General features: G+C 41.7%; 1 protein-coding gene across 1 annotated transcript in view; it reads left to right on the top strand.

Annotated features, from left to right (window-relative positions):
* Positions 1-19,527, top strand: part of COL4A3 (collagen type IV alpha 3 chain) — a 133,906-nt gene that overhangs the window by 107,529 nt on the left and 6,850 nt on the right. Inside the window, exons 32-44 of the mRNA XM_073807882.1 lie at positions 2,592-2,690; positions 3,436-3,525; positions 4,214-4,353; positions 6,268-6,394; positions 7,660-7,740; positions 8,125-8,223; positions 8,520-8,567; positions 12,084-12,269; positions 12,770-12,900; positions 16,097-16,169; positions 18,125-18,196; positions 18,286-18,411; positions 19,273-19,371. Coding sequence (XP_073663983.1) covers positions 2,592-2,690; positions 3,436-3,525; positions 4,214-4,353; positions 6,268-6,394; positions 7,660-7,740; positions 8,125-8,223; positions 8,520-8,567; positions 12,084-12,269; positions 12,770-12,900; positions 16,097-16,169; positions 18,125-18,196; positions 18,286-18,411; positions 19,273-19,371 — 1,371 coding nt within the window. The remainder of the gene's footprint in view (positions 1-2,591; positions 2,691-3,435; positions 3,526-4,213; positions 4,354-6,267; positions 6,395-7,659; positions 7,741-8,124; positions 8,224-8,519; positions 8,568-12,083; positions 12,270-12,769; positions 12,901-16,096; positions 16,170-18,124; positions 18,197-18,285; positions 18,412-19,272; positions 19,372-19,527) is intronic.

The raw sequence follows: 19,527 nt of genomic DNA, 5'->3' as shown, positions 1-19,527 counted from the left end.
TTCAGGTTTCTGGGCTTCCCTGGTGGTGCAGTGGTTGAGAGTCTGCCTGCCGATGCAGGGTACACGGGTTCGTGCCCCGGTCCGGGAAGATCCCACGTGCCGCGGAGCGGCTGGGCCCGTGAGCCGTGACCGCTGAGCCTGCGCATCCGGAGCCTGTGCTCCGCAACGGGAGAGGCCACAACAGTGAGAGGCCCACGTACCGCAAAAAAAAAAAAAAAAAAAGAATTCAGGTTTCTTTGACTGGCATCCAGGTTTCTTTATCACTTGCCCTTTGCCTACTTCTCCAGCCACATGACCTTTATTTACTTAGCAATTATTTTTTAGTACCTATGACTAGACATTTTTACTATGTCCTGAAGACACAGAGGTGAACAAAGCAGAGGTAGTGTTCTGGTCATGAGGAAACTTACAGCTTAATAAGAGAAAGAAACAATAATGTCTCTGTAAACAATTTATATCCAGGGCCAGGTAGTAAATATCTTAGGCTTTGTGGACCACATATGACACCTGTTGCCTATTCTTCTTTTGTGTGTGTTTGTCTGTTTACAGCCCATTAAAAATAGGAAAAGCATCCTTAGCTCTCCAGCCATGCAACATCAAGCCAAGTTTGGCCCACAGGCGGTTGTTTGCCCCTTAAAAACCAAAGCAAATGAGTAAACTAAGTGATCTATATTTTTAGGTTATGATAAAGGATATAAATGGAAAAAAACCAAAAGTTACAAAAGAAAATATTCTAACTCCCTGCTACTCACCACTCCTCTGCACATGTTATTTTCTTGCCTAAGAATTCTGTCCCACTCCATGCTTTCTCCATCCAGCTAGCTCCCACTTGCTCTTCAACACTGAGCTTATAAATATCCCCTCTTTGGTCTTCCCTGGTGGCGCAGTGGTTGAGAGTCCGCCTGCCGATGCAGGGGACACGGGTTCGTGCCCCGGTCCGGGAAGATCCCACATGCCGCGGAGCGGCTGGGCCCGTGAGCCATGGCCGCTGAGCCCGTGCGTCCGGAGCCTGTGCTCCGCAACGGGAGAGGCCACAGCAGTGAGAGGCCCCCGTACCGCAAAAAAAAAAATCCCCTCTTTTTAAGGAACCTCCATACTGTTCTCCACAGTGGCTGTACCAATTTCCATTCCCAGCAACAGTGCAAGAGGGTTCCCTTTTCTCTATACCCTCTCCAGCATTTACTGTTTGTAGATTTTTTGATGATGGCCATTCTGACCGGTGTGAGGTGATACCTCATTGTAGTTTTGATTTGCATTTCTCTAATAATTAGTGATGTAGGAATAGAAACGGAGCGGTAGAGAATGGACATGTGGACACAATCAGGGAAGGGGAGGGTGGGCTGAATTGGGAGATTAGGTTTGACATAAATACACTACCATGTGTAAAACAGATAGCTAGTGGGAACCTGCTGTATAGCACAGGGAGCTCAGCTCAGTGCTCTGTGATGACCTAGATGGGTGGGATGGGGGGCGAGGTCCAGGCGGGAGGGGATATATGTATACCTATAGCTGATTCACTTCACTATACAGCAGAAACTAACACAATATTGTAAAGCAATCACACTACAATTTAAAAAAATCCCCTCTTCTCAAAATTCTTCCCTGTAGCCTATTGTGCCCAACTCTGTTACAGAAACTATCTCACTGGTGGTAATTTTTTACTTGGCTGTCTCCCCAGTTAAACACTAAAAACTTGGGAAAAGAGAACTTGATTTTTCTATGTCTCCAGCACTTAGAACAAGAGCTGTCTGTTAATTACGTACTCAATACGTATGTCAATGAATGAATATGTAAGCAGGGAAACAGCCAAGGGAAGTGAATCTGCTTGAGAAAAGGCACAAGTTGCAGCCATGGATAGGTTGTAGAATGTTTCAAGTGCCAGTGAAAGGAGTCTGTCATTTACTCTGTAGGCAAAAGAGGTTCAATGAATATTTTTGAGCAGGAGAATGTGATCAAAGCCATGTTTTAGGGAAGGGAGGATGGTGTTGTGGGAAACTTATGAGATTTCTAGCCTGCAGAACTGGATTCAAGTCCCAGCATTACCACTAACTGATGGTGTGACTCTATATTATTTCATTGACTTCTTAAAGAGTCTCAATTTTCTCATCTCTACACCCTATCTGGAAAGGCTCAAGAATACACTGAGGTTGCCTGAAGATTAAATAAGATAAATAAAAGGAAATAATGTCTTCCATAAACCAGTTACTTAATAAATGATAGTTGTAATAAATGGATTAAGAATGAAATAGTCCAGACAAGAATAGTAGTAGATAATCCTCTGTCATTATTTAAAAAAAAAAAGAAGCCTGTATTTAGGCCACTAGTTCTTAAAATGTTGGTTCAAAGTGTAAATGTTATGAAAATTGCTAGAGTTCTTTGAGAACTAACTCATGCCAGGCACTGTGCTAATGCTTTTCATGTATTACCTCTTTTAATCTTCCTTTTAAATAAAATATAAGCCCAAATCTGCCCATACTCTTAACAAATATGCTATGTTGTATTTCAATAATAGCTCAAAAATTTTAATCAGGACATGGATAAGCCTGATAAAATTCTAACCTGTATTTTTAATGCATAGTTTTTAACTTTAGGACTTGCAGGGAAGCCTGGTGAGAAAGGAAACAGAGGCATTCCAGGATTACCAGGTTTCAAAGGACTCCAAGGGCCACCTGGACCACCAGGATCACCAGGTATAGCTGATTCTCTAATAGAAATATCAGGTGTTAAGTTTTCCTAGATCTAAATGTAACAAAAATGTGTTTCTAGAATATGAATTCTGCCCCAACAGAAATTTGCTTCTTATAATTTAACCAAATTATATTTCTTATAATTTAACCAAATTGTAGTCAGCCTGTATTAACTAAAAAATGTTAACCTACGTGAAGTTCTGCTTTGCACTCAAAATTTTATTTTGAAATAGCTGATATGTATTCTAAACTATAATTTATTACAACCTCATATATCCTAGAAGAAAGTAAGATAATGCTTTAGAGGTTTTCAAATTTGCCTCTTTCTATTTTAAACAAGTTATTGAGTTTGCAAAGTCATTTTTTAAACAAATAATGTAGCCCCCATTCCCCGTGACCACATCTGTGATGAAATTTATTGCATTGTAATAAAATTTCCATATTGCATTGGAAAATCTGTTACTATATTGTCACAGGAGCCCCCTCTTTCCTGCTGGCTTTGGTCCTAGGATGATTCTGATGTTTGAAATCCAGGCCTGCTGACAAAAATCTAACTTTCTCTAATTTTACATTTTCTGAGTCACCAGTCCCTTCCTTATTTGAAGGCATAAATGCAGCTAAACAAGTACCTAAACCAGATGGTCTGGCTGCGCTGGATTCATTCATTTGTGCAAGCAACAAGTGTTTATTGAGCGTCTACTATGTCCAGGAACTACACAGAGCGTATGACTATTTATTTGTTCTCAAGACTCCAGAGGAGATCCAGGCAGCATTGGGAATCCTGGTGAGCCAGGACCACGTGGTGTGCCAGGAAGCATGGGAAACATGGGGGTGCCAGGTAATGCATAATGTCCTGTTACGAGCCTACAGCCTCAAGATGGGTCCTAATTCTAGATTTTCTGTGTTGTCATTTTGGTTTTCTACTTGGTAGAAAGTTGGTGTGAAACAACTAGATTTGCTTCTAGACAAATATACTGTATGCAACCAGAACATGAGTGAGAACAAAATAAACATTTACATTGTGTAAAAATCATCCATTAAGACTACCTGTTTTTAGTTTTTTAAGGAAGCTCCATATTGTTCTCCATAGTGGGATGTAGCAATTTACATTCCCACCAACAGTGCAAGAGGGTTCCCTTTTCTCCACATCCTCACCAGCATTTTTTGTTTGTAGATCTTTTTTGATGATGGCCATTCTGACTGGTGTGAGGTCATACCTCATTGTAGTTTTGATTTGCATTTCTCTAATAAGTGGGATGAGGGGGTGGGAGGGAGGTCCAAGAGGGAAGGGATATGTGTATACATATAGCTGATTCACTTCGTTGTACAACAGAAACTGACACAACATTGTAAAGCAATTATACTCCAATTTTTAAAAAATTGAAAAAAAAAAAAGACTATCTGACACATCAGTGCTTCTGAAAAACCAGCTTCTTGGGAGAAAGGTGGTTTGTGAAAAGGTGAGGAGTAGAACCCTTCAAGATCTCTGCCTTTACTAATCTACCTGATTTCTTTCCTAATTTCAGGTACTAAAGGAATGAAGGGAACTATGGGATTCCCAGGTCTACCTGGAAGACCAGGCCTCCCGGGTACTCATGGTCCCCAAGGAGATAAGGGAGAGCCAGGTTATTCAGAAGGTACAAGGCCAGGACCACCAGGACCAAAGGTATATAGGCCACTGAAGTATTTATGTTTTGGTGGTGGAATGAGTCCCTTTAAATATCAACATTGTGGGCAAAGAAAATTGAAAATATTACTGTATCTTCAGACAGTTATTTGAGGTTTTCTCCCCTCTTTCTATAACTAAGGATGCCTATCACACAACTTCAATTTCTGAGTTTATTCCCTCCAGTTTTAACCCCCAAGGAATTTCTCATAACCAACCCTGCAATTTAAGTGTGCTACCAGGAGGAGGTAGTGACCACAAGCCCATACAAGTTGCCGGGGCAGTGTTTGTTTTTCTTGTGCTACAAAGTGGCCAGTCTCTGCTATAGACTCATCTCACACAGGCTTACAAAAATAAATGTTCCAACTTTGTAATAAAAAATACTTGTCTTCTTAAACACAATAAAAGGTGAAAAATAAAATAAATTTAGAGCATTATTAAAAAGCAAAACCAAAAAAAATCCTAAGATATATACATTTATCTTTCTTAATCGTTTTAAAAGTTTCTTGTCGTTGCATTACACAGAAGATTTTCTATCTTGTCACAGTGTTCTCAGCGCTTGTGCTCTGTCAACTAAGAGACTGGATGCCAAAGCCTTCCCTTGAATGTGGTATCATGCAGCAACCAAACGTTTCAGTGTGGCTCAGCTGTTCTTTTAGGTTTATCTTCTTCCATCCTTTCTGCATATAGCAGTTACACAAGGGCCAGAGCTAGAGCGATAGAGAATAATTAACAGAAATTCCCACAAGCGGGGTTCTTCACATGGGATTCCATGGATCCCTGGGGAAGACTATTGTATCCAAAGAAATCGAATGAAAATTGTTTGGATACAGTTTTTGTTTTTGTTTTTTTTAGGAGTCTGTTATTTTTCATCAGACTTCCAAAAAGTATAAAAATCATTACTTAGGAGACTTTCTCCCTGACTCTCTTTTGAGCCTATAAAACACCACCTTTCCTAAAGATTTCCTCCAGCTGTAAAACAACAAGAAAGAAAACTTTTAGAAACCACAAAGACCCGAGAAAGTAACCCTTTACTACTTGGAGTTCAAACAAATTTCCTTTGCCCTTTATTTTTAACGAGGTCCTCAGAAAACCAGAAAGAGACTCCTTCCGCTGAAATTTTTCCTGAGTGAGGAATCATATTTGACTTAATTCACATTCAATTAATGAATAGTTTCATTTAAAGTTTTCATAACCACAGGAGAAATTTTTTAAACTATGCGTTGAACACAAAATGTGCTGGTTTTATCATGCTGGCAAATCTTAGTAACAGAATAATGAATCTTAGTCAGCTACCATCGAGATTTTGTAAGTTACTATGAAATCCATATGTTCTGGCTTATCATAAAAGTGAAGTACAGATTTAAGGAATATTAAACCATGGGAAGTTTGTGTTTTTGTTTGTTTCTTTTTTTACATGTGGTTGACATACGTTTATCTGCATGCAGAGTATATGAAGAACACACATCCATTTGTTCTATTTCTTTCTGACCTCCTTATTTAGTGTCTATCTCCCACTGGTCTCTAAAGCTCCATGAAGGCAGGGACTGTATCCATCACATATTCGTACATGGTTACTATTATATTCCTGGCTTCTTGGGCACAGGACTCGTGTAGCCACAGAGGTCCCGTGCTGACAAGGACTCCATGTTTGGTTTAATGCTCTGCCATTTCTGTCTTCAATTACTTTTTAAAAGTTCTTTTAAGGAGAGCTGCATTTTCATTTTGCACTGCACCCCACAAATTATGTAGCCATCCTGTTCCCAGCAGCTATCAGGGTGGTAGCACACAGCAGACACTTACCATGAATTGCTAAATAAATAAATACATAAATAGAAACCAACCTAGTTTATACTTAATTCTGATCACATATCCTGCTTATGAGAATTTTAAAGGTGTTTGACTGAATTTAAGGGAGATCCAGGATTGCCAGGTGACATGGGAAAGAAAGGAGGTAGAGGGCCACCTGGCACACCTGGATGTTCGGGCCCTGCTGCACCAGAGGGAGTTCCTGGGAATCCCGGAAGCCCTGGCCACCCAGGTGAGCTCTGGTTTTGCAACCCGAAAGCTGCAAGCGAGAAGTGTGGTATGGCCCTTGCCTCCTAGAATAGTAAATGGAAAGCAGTTTAGGCTTTTGTACTGCAATTGATTTTATTCGAATCTGATCTTCAAATTCGAAGACACTAAGAAATGGCAAATGAATCGCAAGGAGCCCATTTCAGTCGACTTTGGTGACCTGAAATCTAAAAACCTCCTCCTGTAAACAAAACTTCGGGGGTGCTGCCTCAATGAATTCAGCCTAAAGACCTGAAATGTTAGCTTGTTGTCCAACTTTATATTTGTATTGGTTTTCCAGGGCTTCCAAAGCAAATACCACAGATTGGGTAACTTAAACAGAAATTAATTTTCTCCTAGTTCTGGAGGCTGGGAGTCTGAGATCCAGGTGTCGGCAGGGTTGATTTCTTCTGAGGCCTCTCTTGTTAGCTTGTAGGTGGCCACCTTCTCCAGGTGTCTTTCCTCTGTGTGTCTGTGTCCCAATCTTTTCTTATAAGGATATCAGTCATATTGTGTTAGGTACTGCCTTGGTGACCTCATTTTAACTTAATTGCTTCTTTAAAGACCCTACCTGGGAATTCTCTGATGGTCCAGTGGTTAGGACTCCTCCAGGGGCCTGGGTTCAATCCGTGATCAAGGAACTAAGATCCCACAAGCCGTGTGGCATGGCCAAAAAGAAAGAAAGAAAAAACAAAAAGACAATAAAGACCTACCTCCAAATGCAGTGATATTCTGAAATACTAGGGAGTTAGGACTTCATCATATGCATTTGGGAGCAACACAATTTAACCCATAGCACTGTTGTTCTAAGGGTTTTGTTGTTGCTGTTTCCAGTTTAAACATCGGCTTGCTTCCTTATTTGCTTGTTATTTGGGTTGAAGTTTTCACTTTGATCAAAAACAACTGCCAGGCCACTGGTTTGCAGCTTCAAGTCTTACCTAAAGACAATATTTAAACTATCTTTTCAAACACGGAAAGGTTCAGTGGCTTTGCTGCTAACTCCCAATTAAAGTAATAAATCAGATATTGAGCGGTCCAAGGGGCTGGGGTATGCACACCTTTGAAAATGATTGGCCATGTCTCTGCTGTGCTTCTCTGGGGAAATAACAGCCTGAAGTGACTGGTCGCAGGAGTGCCCCTTGAAGGCCAGCTTGAGCGCAGTTGACTGTAAGAGCTGACTGTTTCAGCCATTGCTGGAATCATTTATCTTTTGGTTTTCTTTTTTTCCTTCCCCTCTCTCTTCATTTATAGGAAAGCCCGGTCCTGATGGTGATTTGGGGTCTAAAGGAATCAAAGGTTTCCCTGGCTCTCCAGGAATAAAAGGCCCTCCAGGTTCCATTTTTGTACTTTGTCTAGTTCCCTTTTGTGAGGGAAGCATATTTTCTTCTGAGGCTGGAATCTCTGTCTACCGGTACCTCTGACCCATGACTGCTCCTTAGAAGGTAGCTCCCAGTTACCCAGTCTTCAGACGACAATGCAGAAAAGTGAGGTTAGGTATTATACGGATCTAATTCAAAGATCAGCTGATCTACACGTTCCAAAGTGAAAAATCCTCATGGTAGCACTAACCTGTCCATGGTTTTCACTGTGAATTTAGCTTCATATAGCTTCAGTTCTGAAAAATGAACACATTTCGCAGAATTCCACACATCTGGGGTTCACATTAGGCCACTGATAGGAAGTAAGTCCTCTCTTTGAATGGCTTTTTTTTTCCAGGCCCTCCAGGATTCCCAGGAAATCCTGGACTAGCGGGTGAGAGAGGTAATCAAGGACGTGATGGAATTCCTGGTCCAGTTGGAGAAAAAGGAGAAACAGGTACCACTTGCTCATCATTTTGGATACACTAGTTTTCTTTTTCGTAGAATAATTAGTGTCACTGTAATCCTTCATGGCTCTAGAAATTCTTCCCTGACGGAACTGATGATATTTAATGTGTTCTGGGTATGTGATAATTCTTTCTGTAACCAAAGTGAAATTGACCAAGTGGAATAAATTTTATATACATTGGTCAGTTTCACAATTTATATATATAAATACATATACATTTTTATATGTATATATAAATTAACTGTATGTATAGAATATTAAAATGCCAAAATTTTCTCTTTCAGGTTTGCTGGGAGCACTTCCAGGCCCAAGAGGGAAACCTGGTCCTCAAGGTGAGCAGTTCTTCCTTCCTGAACCTGGTGATATACATTTTCAAGGATAGAATCTAATTTAATATGCCTGATAGATAAAATAAACTTAGCATACTGAATTAAAGAAGTCCCAGTGGTAATATAGCATATGTATATTCTTAGTGTTCAAGTAAAAATGCTTCATTATTACCATCACCACGAAATGAACAAACTAAACACTGTGATCCAATTTTGGAATTTCCTTCCATGAAGGTCTTTAAACATGAAAAAGACTTCTGTATTTGCTTCGATGTTGTTAGCATGGTTTAAATGTATCACCTCCTAAAAAGTTGGAGGTGGAATTGATAGCTTCTCAAGGAGTTTCCTCTCCCTGCTGTTCTGAAATGCAGTAATAACACTAATCCTTTCCCACCTTGTTATCTTCATAGGTCTGATTCCAACCTCCCAGAGCCAGCTTGTGGCTCGGGTTACTGTTTATTCAGGGATTCCCGGTAACTCTCTCAGCGTCTCAGACACGGCAACTTACTGAATATGTCATTCAAAGAATATACAAGTTTTTGTTTGACAGACTGCCAGTCTGGATTTCTCATGCCAGTGTTTCATAAGATAAGCAGCTTCTTTTAACTTTTTCCATTTTGTATAGAAACCTGCCAGAAGAAATACTAGATTGTTTGTACCTTTTATTGACCCTTCTCAGCCGTAGGTCCTGTAGGTAGGAGTATTTTATTAGCAAAGATTCCTAAGCCCAGTGACGGCCTCTGGTTATTGATGCTCAAAAGAACCAGCAAAGAGTAGCCTGATGCTACAGAGAAACCCCACGGGGCAGGAACTGCTCTGACCTCCCAGCTCAACGTGAAAGTAGACAAGAGCCGTTCTTTCCTGTTTCTGGATGATGCGATAGTCGTTTTGGTTGAGCTCAATGTCTGCACGTCTCTCAGACCCTTCCCTCCCTCGTGAACATAAAGGCTTTTCATAACCTAGTTTTAGAATTATGGTCAAAAGGGGAGTTTCCGTTCATTTTCCTAGGCTAAGCTCACAGTTTAACCATGTGTAATGAGGACACTTTAGCATTTAATTGGAAATAAAATTTGATACCAAACGATCAAATCTTAAATTAAAAAGCCTTTAAAAACAACAAATAGCCTAACTATGAAAGCAAATGATTATGCACCTCAGTCCCTCTAGGATAAATAAATATGGAGACGAGGTCATTGATACTTGGAAGGTATGAATCCTTTTAATTAGTTTTAATTCTCCCAAATCCCAAAAAGAAATCATATTGTAAAACAAGGAAGCATCTTCATGGACATGGAATATACAACTCAAGACAACATCCTGGTGCCTCAGACCATTGCCAGACCCTGTCGTACAATTACAGCATTTCAGAGCTTGAAGAGAGCTGAAATCATCTAAATACTTTCTTTTAAAAGTATAAATTGCAGGCATAAAAAAAGCTAAAGAACATGATAGACAAAGGGCTAGATATTCAATAGTCATCACTTTTATTTTCATCATCCTCCTAAGCCTTCCCTGCATAAAGCCCTTTCCTGTGCCACCAGCCCCCTCCTCACTTGTCCTTCTTCCTTTCTTCTGTCTCCCATTTTCATGCCATTTACCACTTCTAGAATAACACAAAGATGGGAGAGAAGAGGGAGAGATTATTTTCAATTCAAGCAACATCTTCCATTTATGAATGTCAAAGCACAATTTCTTGAAAGTTCTCTGAGATGAAAAATATTAGTATTAAGTTGTGACCTTTTGCAGGGTCTTCTCTGGTAAATCCAAACCTCTCGCCACATTTGTCCCTTCCAGACTAGTGTTTGTGTTATGGGGGAGAATCAGAGGACAGAATGGGGATGGCAACTTTGTCGTTCCTTTTTCTGGGTTTGTCTGGGCAACACTTTAAATGCACAAACCAGCCATGAAGTTTAGCTTTTTTTTTTTTAATGTATGTATGTATTTATTTATTTACTTTTGGCTGCTTGGGTCTTTGTTGCTGTGGGCGGGCTTTCTCTAGTTGCAGCGAGCGGGGACTACTCTTCGTTGTGGTGCGTGGGCTTCTCATGCGGTGGCTTCTCTTGTTGCAGAGCTCTAGGCGCGCGAGCTTCAGTAGTTGTGGCTTGCAGGCTTGGGATTAGTTGCTCCGCAGCATGTGGGATCTCCCCGGACCAGGGCTTGAACCCTTGTCCCCTGCATCAGCAGGTGGATTCTTAACCACTGTGACACCAGGGAAGTCCCGAAGTTTAGCTTTTTAGTGCTCTATTGAATTATCAGTGATTGAATAATATCATTGTAATTAAATATCACCAGATAATAATGATTATGGCTTACATGGACAGAGTACTTTAAAGGTTACACCATGCTTTTCCATCTGTATATTCTCTCACTTGATATTTAAAAAACTGAGTTAAGTCAGATATCACCTTCATTTTTTATTTTTTTTAATTTTTATTATTATTTTTTTTTTGGCTGTGCTGGGTCTTCGTTTCTCTGCGAGGGCTTTCTCTAGTTGTGGCAAGCGGGGACCACTCTTCATCGCGGTGCGCGGGCCTCTCACTATCGCAGCCTCTCCTGTTGCAGAGCACAGGCTCCAAACGCACAGGCTCAGTAGTTGTGGCTCACGGGCCTAGTTGCTCCGCGGCATGTGGGATCCTCCTGGACCAGGGATCAAACCCGTGTCCCCTGCATTGGCAGGCGGATTCTCAACCACTGCGCCACCAGATAAGCCCCCTGGCAGGAGTTCTTTAGACCCAGCCAAGTTGTCAATTACTTGCCGCGCAGTCTTAATTTGGATGTTTGGTGGTCATCTGGGTGGATCTTTTCACGAGATAGAGCAATAGGAGAATGAGAAAGACTGAGGGGGAAAAGCCTTGGCCTCAGTGCGCTTCTTCACAGCCAGAGAACTGGTCTCTGGCAGATCCTGCAGGTGACGTCAGCTGCCCCTTAACGGGCTACTCGAATCTACGTGGCTCAGGATAAGGCCCAGCCACCCTTCAGAGGGGAGCCATAGCCCAACAGGCGGATGGAGATTATGGCCTTGGAGGCCCCACACTGGGTGCCAGAAAAGATGCTACAGGAAAGAGAGTGGGGTGCGAGAGGATGGTCACATCCCAAGTCATGTCCGAGTCCCTGGGATGGCCGCCCAGTGTGGGTTCTTGGCTTTGTGCAGGCAAGAATTCAAGAGCAAGACACAGTAAAGTGAAGGAAGGTTTATTCAGGGAGATACACACTCCATAGACAGAGTGTGGGCCATCTTGGAAGGCCAGAGGCCTCACCTTCATTTTTTAAATAAGAAAACGGAGACTTGTAACAGTGAAGAGACTTTATCAGGATCAAACAGCTAAGTGGAGTGAGAATTGAGTCTAGTCTAGACCCAGTCCTTGTAGACCTGTATCTCTTTTGTCAGCCTCTTAAAAAAAATTATCTTGTGAAGCTTAACACCTTTAATCAAAGTGCCTACATTATTAGGGATAATCACAAACTATAACACCATATATAGGGGCATTACAGGAACTTACCAGGCGTTTTTCTTTGCAGGAGCCAAAGGAGACAGGGGAGCCCCAGGCTTGCCGGGCCTCCCTGGCAGGAAAGGGCCAGTGGGAGATGCTGGGCCTCGAGGGCCCATTGGCATGACAGGACCTCAAGGGCCACCAGGCTTTCCTGGTTCAATCATCCCTGGCCAAAAAGGAGATCGAGGTCCACCTGGCAGAAGAGGAAACCCAGGTAGAGGATCTACTTCTAAATACGATGAAAGAGTGAAAGTAACATTTGATGTCTTTCAATCTTCTCGTGACCATCTTGCTTCTTTCCCCCTCTGGTCTCCTCTGGCTTCCCATGCCCACCTGTCCTCACATGGGGTGCAGTAAGGCTGTTGGTGTTGAGGCAGAGGGACCTGTTTGAAAAATTAGTACATACCAAATTAATGAGCCTGGAAGAGAGAGATGCATCCATTCATCAATATTTATTGAGTTCCTACTCTGTATAAGGTACTGGGTTAGACACAGACCCTGCTCTAACAGACCATCATCAGGGAGAAGCAGTTCCTGCCTTGTGCCAGGCGCTTGGCTGGCATTATCTCATTCACAATCCTGTCACACCCCACGAGGCAAAGTATGTTCGCTGTAACGATAAAGTACAGAGTTTGCTCTTCATTCAAAAGGGTAACTGACAGGAGCTGCAAAGCCCCCTGAGTGGCAATACTGACAGGCTTTTTGTAAATTCAGGTGAGCCTGGTCCCCCTGGACCTAAAGGGGGTCCCGTAGAAGGCATAAAAGGAGACAAGGGATTTATGGGCCAACCTGGCCCAAGAGGTCCGCCTGGAACTGTAGGAGACATGGGGCCACCAGGTCATCCGGTAAGTGTGGAAAATTATTTTGACGTCTTAGATTCTTCTAAATCGATTGCCAGGATCAGATGTAACTGGAGGCAACAAAAATTTCCCACTTGTGATGCTTCTGTGTAGTGCACCCCAAAAAAGATGGAGTCCAGAAGGTTCAAAGAATCTTAAGAGTTGGACAGATTTGGTCTCCAAGAGGCCTCTGAAAGTTTGGTCCATATGGGACCCTTCTCTATGTCATTCCCGACCTTTTCTTGTTTAGACTCTGAACAGTTCCATTCTAGATGACAACATAATTTTTCTCTATTAATATGCTTTCAAAATGATCTTTGCCGGGCTTCCCTGGTGGCGCAGTGGTTGAGAGTCCGTCTGCCGATGCAAGGGACGCGGGTCCGTGCCCCGGTCCGGGAAGATCCCACGTGCCGCGGAGCGGCTGGGCCCGTGAGCCATGGCCGCTGAGCCTGCGCATCCGGAGCCTGTGCTCCGCAACGGGAGAGGCCACTACAGTGAGAGGCCCGCGTATCGCCAAAAAAAAAAAAAAATTATCTTTGCCATCCCCTAAATGTCTATTTATTTTCTCCCCATGACATACCTTCCAGTATTTGTAAATAACTGCCATTTCCTTCTATTTTCTTTCTCAATAAATACATGGTTTTTTTTTCTCTCAAATTCAGTTTAAGATGTCATCAGTTCTGCCTCTATTCTGAATATATCTTAGTTTGTCAATACCTTAAAAATGCAGCCCCTGGGACAAACACCTTACAGGAGTAAGAACTCAGTACCCCACGGAGTGGCTAGAGGATGGAAGAGTCTCACTATCCTGAACATTCTGTTTTATAATCCAACCTAAAATTCCACGAGCTGTTTGGCAGCCTCATTACCACACAGTCATCACACATTGAGCTTATAGTCAACGAAAGACCTTGTGCCTTTTCCTCATGAACTGCTACTAAGTTCTCTCCATTACTTTTTTTTTTATTTTTATTTTTGGCTGCGTTGGGTCTTCGTGCTGCACGTGGGCTTTCTCTAGTTGCAGCGAGTGGGGCTACTCTACGCTGCGGTGCACGGGCTTCTCACGGCAGTGGCTTCTCTTGCTGTGGAGCACGGGCCCTAGGCACGCTGGGTTCAGTAGTTGTGGCACGTGGGCTCAGTAGTTGTGGCTCGCGTGCTCTAGAGCACAGGCTCACTTGCTGTGGCTCACGGGCTTAGTTGCTCCACGGCATGTGGGATCTTCCTGGACCAGGGCTGGAACCCGCATCCCCTGCATTGGCAGGTGGATTCTTAACTACTGCGCCACCAGGAAAGCCCTCTCCGTTACTTTTTGTCTTGTCTATTTGTATACTTGCGACATAAGGGCAGAACTTACACATTTACCTTCCTTAGTTATCATCTTGTTCCTTCAGGCTCATGTTTCCAGCCTATTAAAATCTCTCAATTCACAGCATCTCACTCAACACTATGGCACCTTCCCTAGCTTTCTCTTAACAGCATATTTGAAAAACCTGATCCCTCTGTTTACATCAAATTCTTGGAAACTAATGAGGAAATCGGTTATGTCAGAGATGTTCTGTGTTTCCTTGTGATGGGTAATGAGGTTCTTCAGCATGGCTTCTTGTCAGGAAACATGTTACACTCTCTTAAGCTCTCTTGGTATTTGGTTTCCAGAATCTACCTTTTTAAAACTTTTTTTTTAAGTGAGATATTTGCCCAACTCCAGTCTTAGGTATTTCTCATGTTCTCCGTGATTCTTTGAAAGTGGCAAACACTAATCCTATGATCACACTGAAAGTCCTTCCAAGGACACTGGGATGTGGAAAGTCTGGTTTGGAAATGCGATCCCTCTTAAATCCCCTGTGCCTCCAAGGTTAGTCTAGGCTTCTACATTTGCGCTTGAAAGAAAATTCTTCTTGATGGATATCTAAACTGACTCCTTGCCCTTAACCGCTCTCTCCTTGCAGGAAGCAGCTTCTTCTCCACCCTAGGGCAGGGCCTGGCACCAGAGCTTCCTCCCTGGTTATCTTTACCACTGGAGAACAGGCCAGACTTCAGAAGCCTGAGACTCCTTGATCACATGGTTGTTTTCTCTCTCTCCTTTTTTTTTTTTTTTTTTTGTGGTACGTGGGCCTCTCACTGCTGTGGCGTCTCCCGTTGCGGAGCACAGGCTCCGGACGCGCAGGCTCAGCGGCCATGGCTCACGGGCCCAGCCGCTCCGCGGCATGTGGGATCCTCCCGGACCTGGGCACGAACCCGCGTCCCCTGCATCGGCAGGCAGACTCTCAACCACTGTGCCACCAGGGAAGCCCTCTCTCTCCTTTTTTAACCTCACACCACCTTATCTAAGAAATAGGACTGTTCTTTCTTTCATCTTCTAGCTCCAAAGACAGCAGGCTGAAAGACCAGTTTTGTTATTGTCGGCATTTTCCATGACCTTCAATTCATTGTTTTCAAGTAATAGCATTCTGTCTCATTCATATGGACAGTATAAGAGTAGATGCAATATACATTCTGACATAGAACTCTTTTCGGAAGCCCTGTTTCCTCCCTGCTCCTCCGATGGCCTTGCTTGAGCATCTTGCTTGAGGTTCAGCAATTAGTCTGAACCTCATAAGGAGGGAGCATCTCTGCCCGGTCAGACCACTGCATCTTTGCCAAACATGCATGTCAAAACTCCCCTGTCAACCCCTTCATGCTCCCATCCCTGGAACCTTTACTTCTGTCACTCTGACCAGAGTAAGTTATAACCCTGATGGCTTAGTTAGAATGATGGTGGGTGCTACAATTCAACAGCAACTCTGTTGCCTTTGCAAGAATTACAAATACAAATTATAATTTTCATCCTGGCAATCTGGTACCTATTCTTCCTGAAAGATCTTCAAATACTGGGCAGTTCACTTTAGAATACAGAATATCCAATTGTATCCAATACTCACACCGACACACTTTAACAGGAGAAGTTATGTTGGCTCTTGGGCTTAAGGGTAGTTTTTACTTCTTTCTTATTGAAAATGACAGTCATAAGGTGAGGTAGGTGGCACAGGAGTTACAGGAGGTGAAATACTGGATTGGAATGTAAAAATGATGTCTGACAACTTTAACTCATTCTGACCCAACATAGTATTATATCCTATATGCTTTAAAAAAAAAACAAACTGTAGTGAGTACTGTGATTTTAAAAATATGTCTGTTGTTCTGCTCTTTCTTATTTAAAATATAGGGAGTACCAGGTGCCCCAGGTCTGCCAGGGGTCAGAGGTGATCCTGGATTCTATGGATTTCCGGGCATGAAAGGTACTGTTTTTGTGCACTACTCTTTGGATGCAAAGACAATGACCATGATTCATATTTTAGGGTACACAAATGTTTACTGAACCCCTACGGTCACCACAGACAGTTGGGATACAAATAGGACCTCAGTATGAACGAAGAAGGAAGACTTCACCAGCACACAACCCCAGGGGCCTTAAAAATTAAACCATACCTTAAGGATGGAAACTATAGAAAAACTCAAAACAGGAACAGTTTAAAGTGGTTACCTTTGAGAGTACTGATGTGTGTCGGGCTGGGGGATAAGGGACTACGTCAGCAGCAACAGTATTGCTTTGAATGGTTTATTTTGCTTTGTGTATGTGTGATAATTTTAAGAAGCTGAAAATCTAAAAGAATATTCACCAAGCTGATAATGGGGGAGGGTAAGTAAATTTTTATATGCAGATTCAAGCACTTGTTTATTTATGGGGCACATGTATTATGTTTTTAATCAGAGAAGACATGTAATTTGGAGATTTTAAGTTTAAAATGTTCATACACATAAATTTAAACTTCAGGTTTCAGAAAATAATTCTCAAATCTTCCATAAGGGTGCTATGACCTCAAATGACATTTTGAATATTGGATGTGTTGTCTTAGCTGGTTAAATCCACTGCTATTGTTTTGTGTGTGCAGGGACTCTATTATCGTAGACTAAATAGATGCTACACAAGAATTTCAACCAAAGTGAACAAAACCATGTTTCTGTGAAAGACAAACTTTTCCAGATCTGAGGGAGGACAAGCTGGAGTTTAAAGAGAGCCTTTTCAATGCTTTCAACCACTGGCTCTTCAAGGAGCAAAATAGCAAAGAAGAAATCAAAGCAAGTGATTTTGAGGAGTCTCCCTAGACACTGGGTTGGTGAACACTGTCAGACAGCCTGGGGAAAAGGTGTGCACCTGCCACTGCCCCGAGTCTCAGAACAGGAGCAGCTAAGACTTGAAAACTTATAGAAAGGCCCCACTAAAGAAAAAAATATTCTGGTGAAATATTTACAGGTATATAGAGGGAAGATTCGTAAAATCAGTTCTTTGGAATATGTTCCATGAAACACATTCAATTAGTCTCTTAGATTCCAGAATAAGACTGTCTGTCATCTGGCACTACCTATGAGTTTGCAGTTCTTTATGTGGAAATTTTTAATCCCCAAAGGGAAAAATACTTGGGCCTCTTCTGGTAGATGTAAGCAAATGTTAACACTATCCTCAAGTTCTGATATCCAGTGGATAATTTATAGTGTAGTTGCCAGTTACCTTTGGGTAATATAATTGTTTTATTATATTTCTGCTATGAATATCATGTTTAGTATTAAGTTCTTTCTAAGTAATCAGATGTAATGTCTACATTTTGTCAAGATTTTTTAAAAGAGAATATTTCTCCCAATCGATGGTTCTTGGTAACATTTCATTCATGTCAAAGACTGTTTGGGAGAGAAATCTTACCACTTTCATAGTTTACGTCAAAGTAGATATTCCATATGAGCTCATGAGAGTTTCTGACATAACTAACTTTGGGCTACTAGTAAAGCTAGAGTAATAAGCTGATAAAGTAGATAACTATTGACAACAAATATAATTCACTAGGAAGTGCTAAAATAGGTTTTAATGTCACTTCATATTTTACCTTAAATATTAAATTGAATAGGTTTCTGAACTTAAAAAGAACTCTTAGGAATCCTTCCCCTTCAATGCTAAAATACTAGTTCTTAATGCCTACTTCTAGAATATATTTTTAATAGACATTAAACATGGCTACATGGCTAATTGGGTCCAAATGAAATTCCACAACCCACACAAATATAACTAAGTTGCAGCCATTGTCACAGAACTCATGACCTCCGGTCATAACTGCCATTATCTAGAGTCGACCATCAACCTAAAGAGCTAGGAAACCCATTGTTCTATGTGGAATCACATTGCCTTTTTATTTTTATTAAGGGGAGAAGGGTAATTCAGGATTTCTGGGACCAAGTGGACCTCCAGGGCGAATTGGGCCAAAAGGACCACCTGGTAAATATGATTTCTTTAGTATTGCTGTCCATGAAGAAACAGTAACTCATCAGGAAAGCCATCATCTTCTTATATGTTCATGTCAATAGGTGTACGTGGAGACCCTGGCACAGTGAAGATCATCTCCCTTCCAGGAAGCCCAGGCCCACCTGGCCCAGCTGGAGAACCAGGGATGCAAGGAGAACCTGGGCCCCCGGGGCTACCGGGAAACCCAGGTGTGGAACTGGCAGCATTGACTGGGACCACTAGGAAGCAGTTGAACCAAAATACCTGTAAAGAGCTTTGGAAACAAATGATACAACTTCTCAGAAAATGTTACACATTACAGTGTTTTTAATAATCAGCTTTAGCATTGAGCTCATTTTACTCTTGACCAGCAAATAAAACTCCTTTTGAGTCTATTGAAAACTGTTGTGTATAGTATAAACTTGAACAAATACACTTTAGGAAACTCAGGATTTTTTTGGTTAAGGTAAAAGTATGAAGTCTATCTTCTCTGACAACTGTCATTCTTAGAGTTCTGACTATTTATAAGTGATTGCCCAAATAAACCTGAGTTTCAGGTATTTATACTTTTCTAACAGTTTGTACAGTACTTGGAAGAGTAGTAAATGCAAATGTATGCTTAATATTATGAAATCTTTTCAAAATATTGGTTCATGGAAATTGACTAACCCTTTTTTATAGTCTTAGCATATTGTAATAGACTTCTGAACGGAATTGTTGTGTTCTACGTTTGCCTGAATCACCTGGGAGATAAGAGAGAGACGATTTATTACTTTGATCAATAAAAGGGCATAGTGAATTCTGGAGCGACATAAATCAAAATGGTAGCACAATTTTAAACTGCTGTATTTCATGTACTCCTAGTTCACTTTTCAGGGTTTTTTTTTTCCCCCCTGGGAAGTAGAGTGTAACATGTTGGATGACCAGCTGTCCCAGTTTGCCCAGTCTGTTCTCTTTGCAGGACTTTTATTGCTGAAACTGTAGAAGTCTTGGGTAAACTGGGATGGTCGGCCACCCTGCATTTTTTTCTATATGATCCATTCAATACAATGTTGTTTTTTTTTGCCTAGGACCCTGTGGGCCAAGAGGTAAACCAGGCAAGGATGGACTACCAGGAACCCCTGGACCAATTGGAGAAAAAGGCAACAAAGGTTGTAAAGGAGAGCAAGGTAAACAAACAGCTGGCTGTTCTCCTTCACTGAAGGAGAGCTATTACCCATATATATACAGAGAAAGGAGCCTTGTTCAAATTTGTGACTATAAGATCTAGATCAAGATCTAGATCTAGATCTTTCAATTTGTGTTGTGCAGATTAGACGAAAAGC

This window comes from Tursiops truncatus, chromosome 7 (assembly GCF_011762595.2).
Source record: "Tursiops truncatus isolate mTurTru1 chromosome 7, mTurTru1.mat.Y, whole genome shotgun sequence".
In the NCBI taxonomy this organism is placed as follows: Eukaryota; Metazoa; Chordata; class Mammalia; order Artiodactyla; family Delphinidae; genus Tursiops; species Tursiops truncatus.
This window is presented reverse-complemented; position numbering and strand designations above follow the sequence as displayed.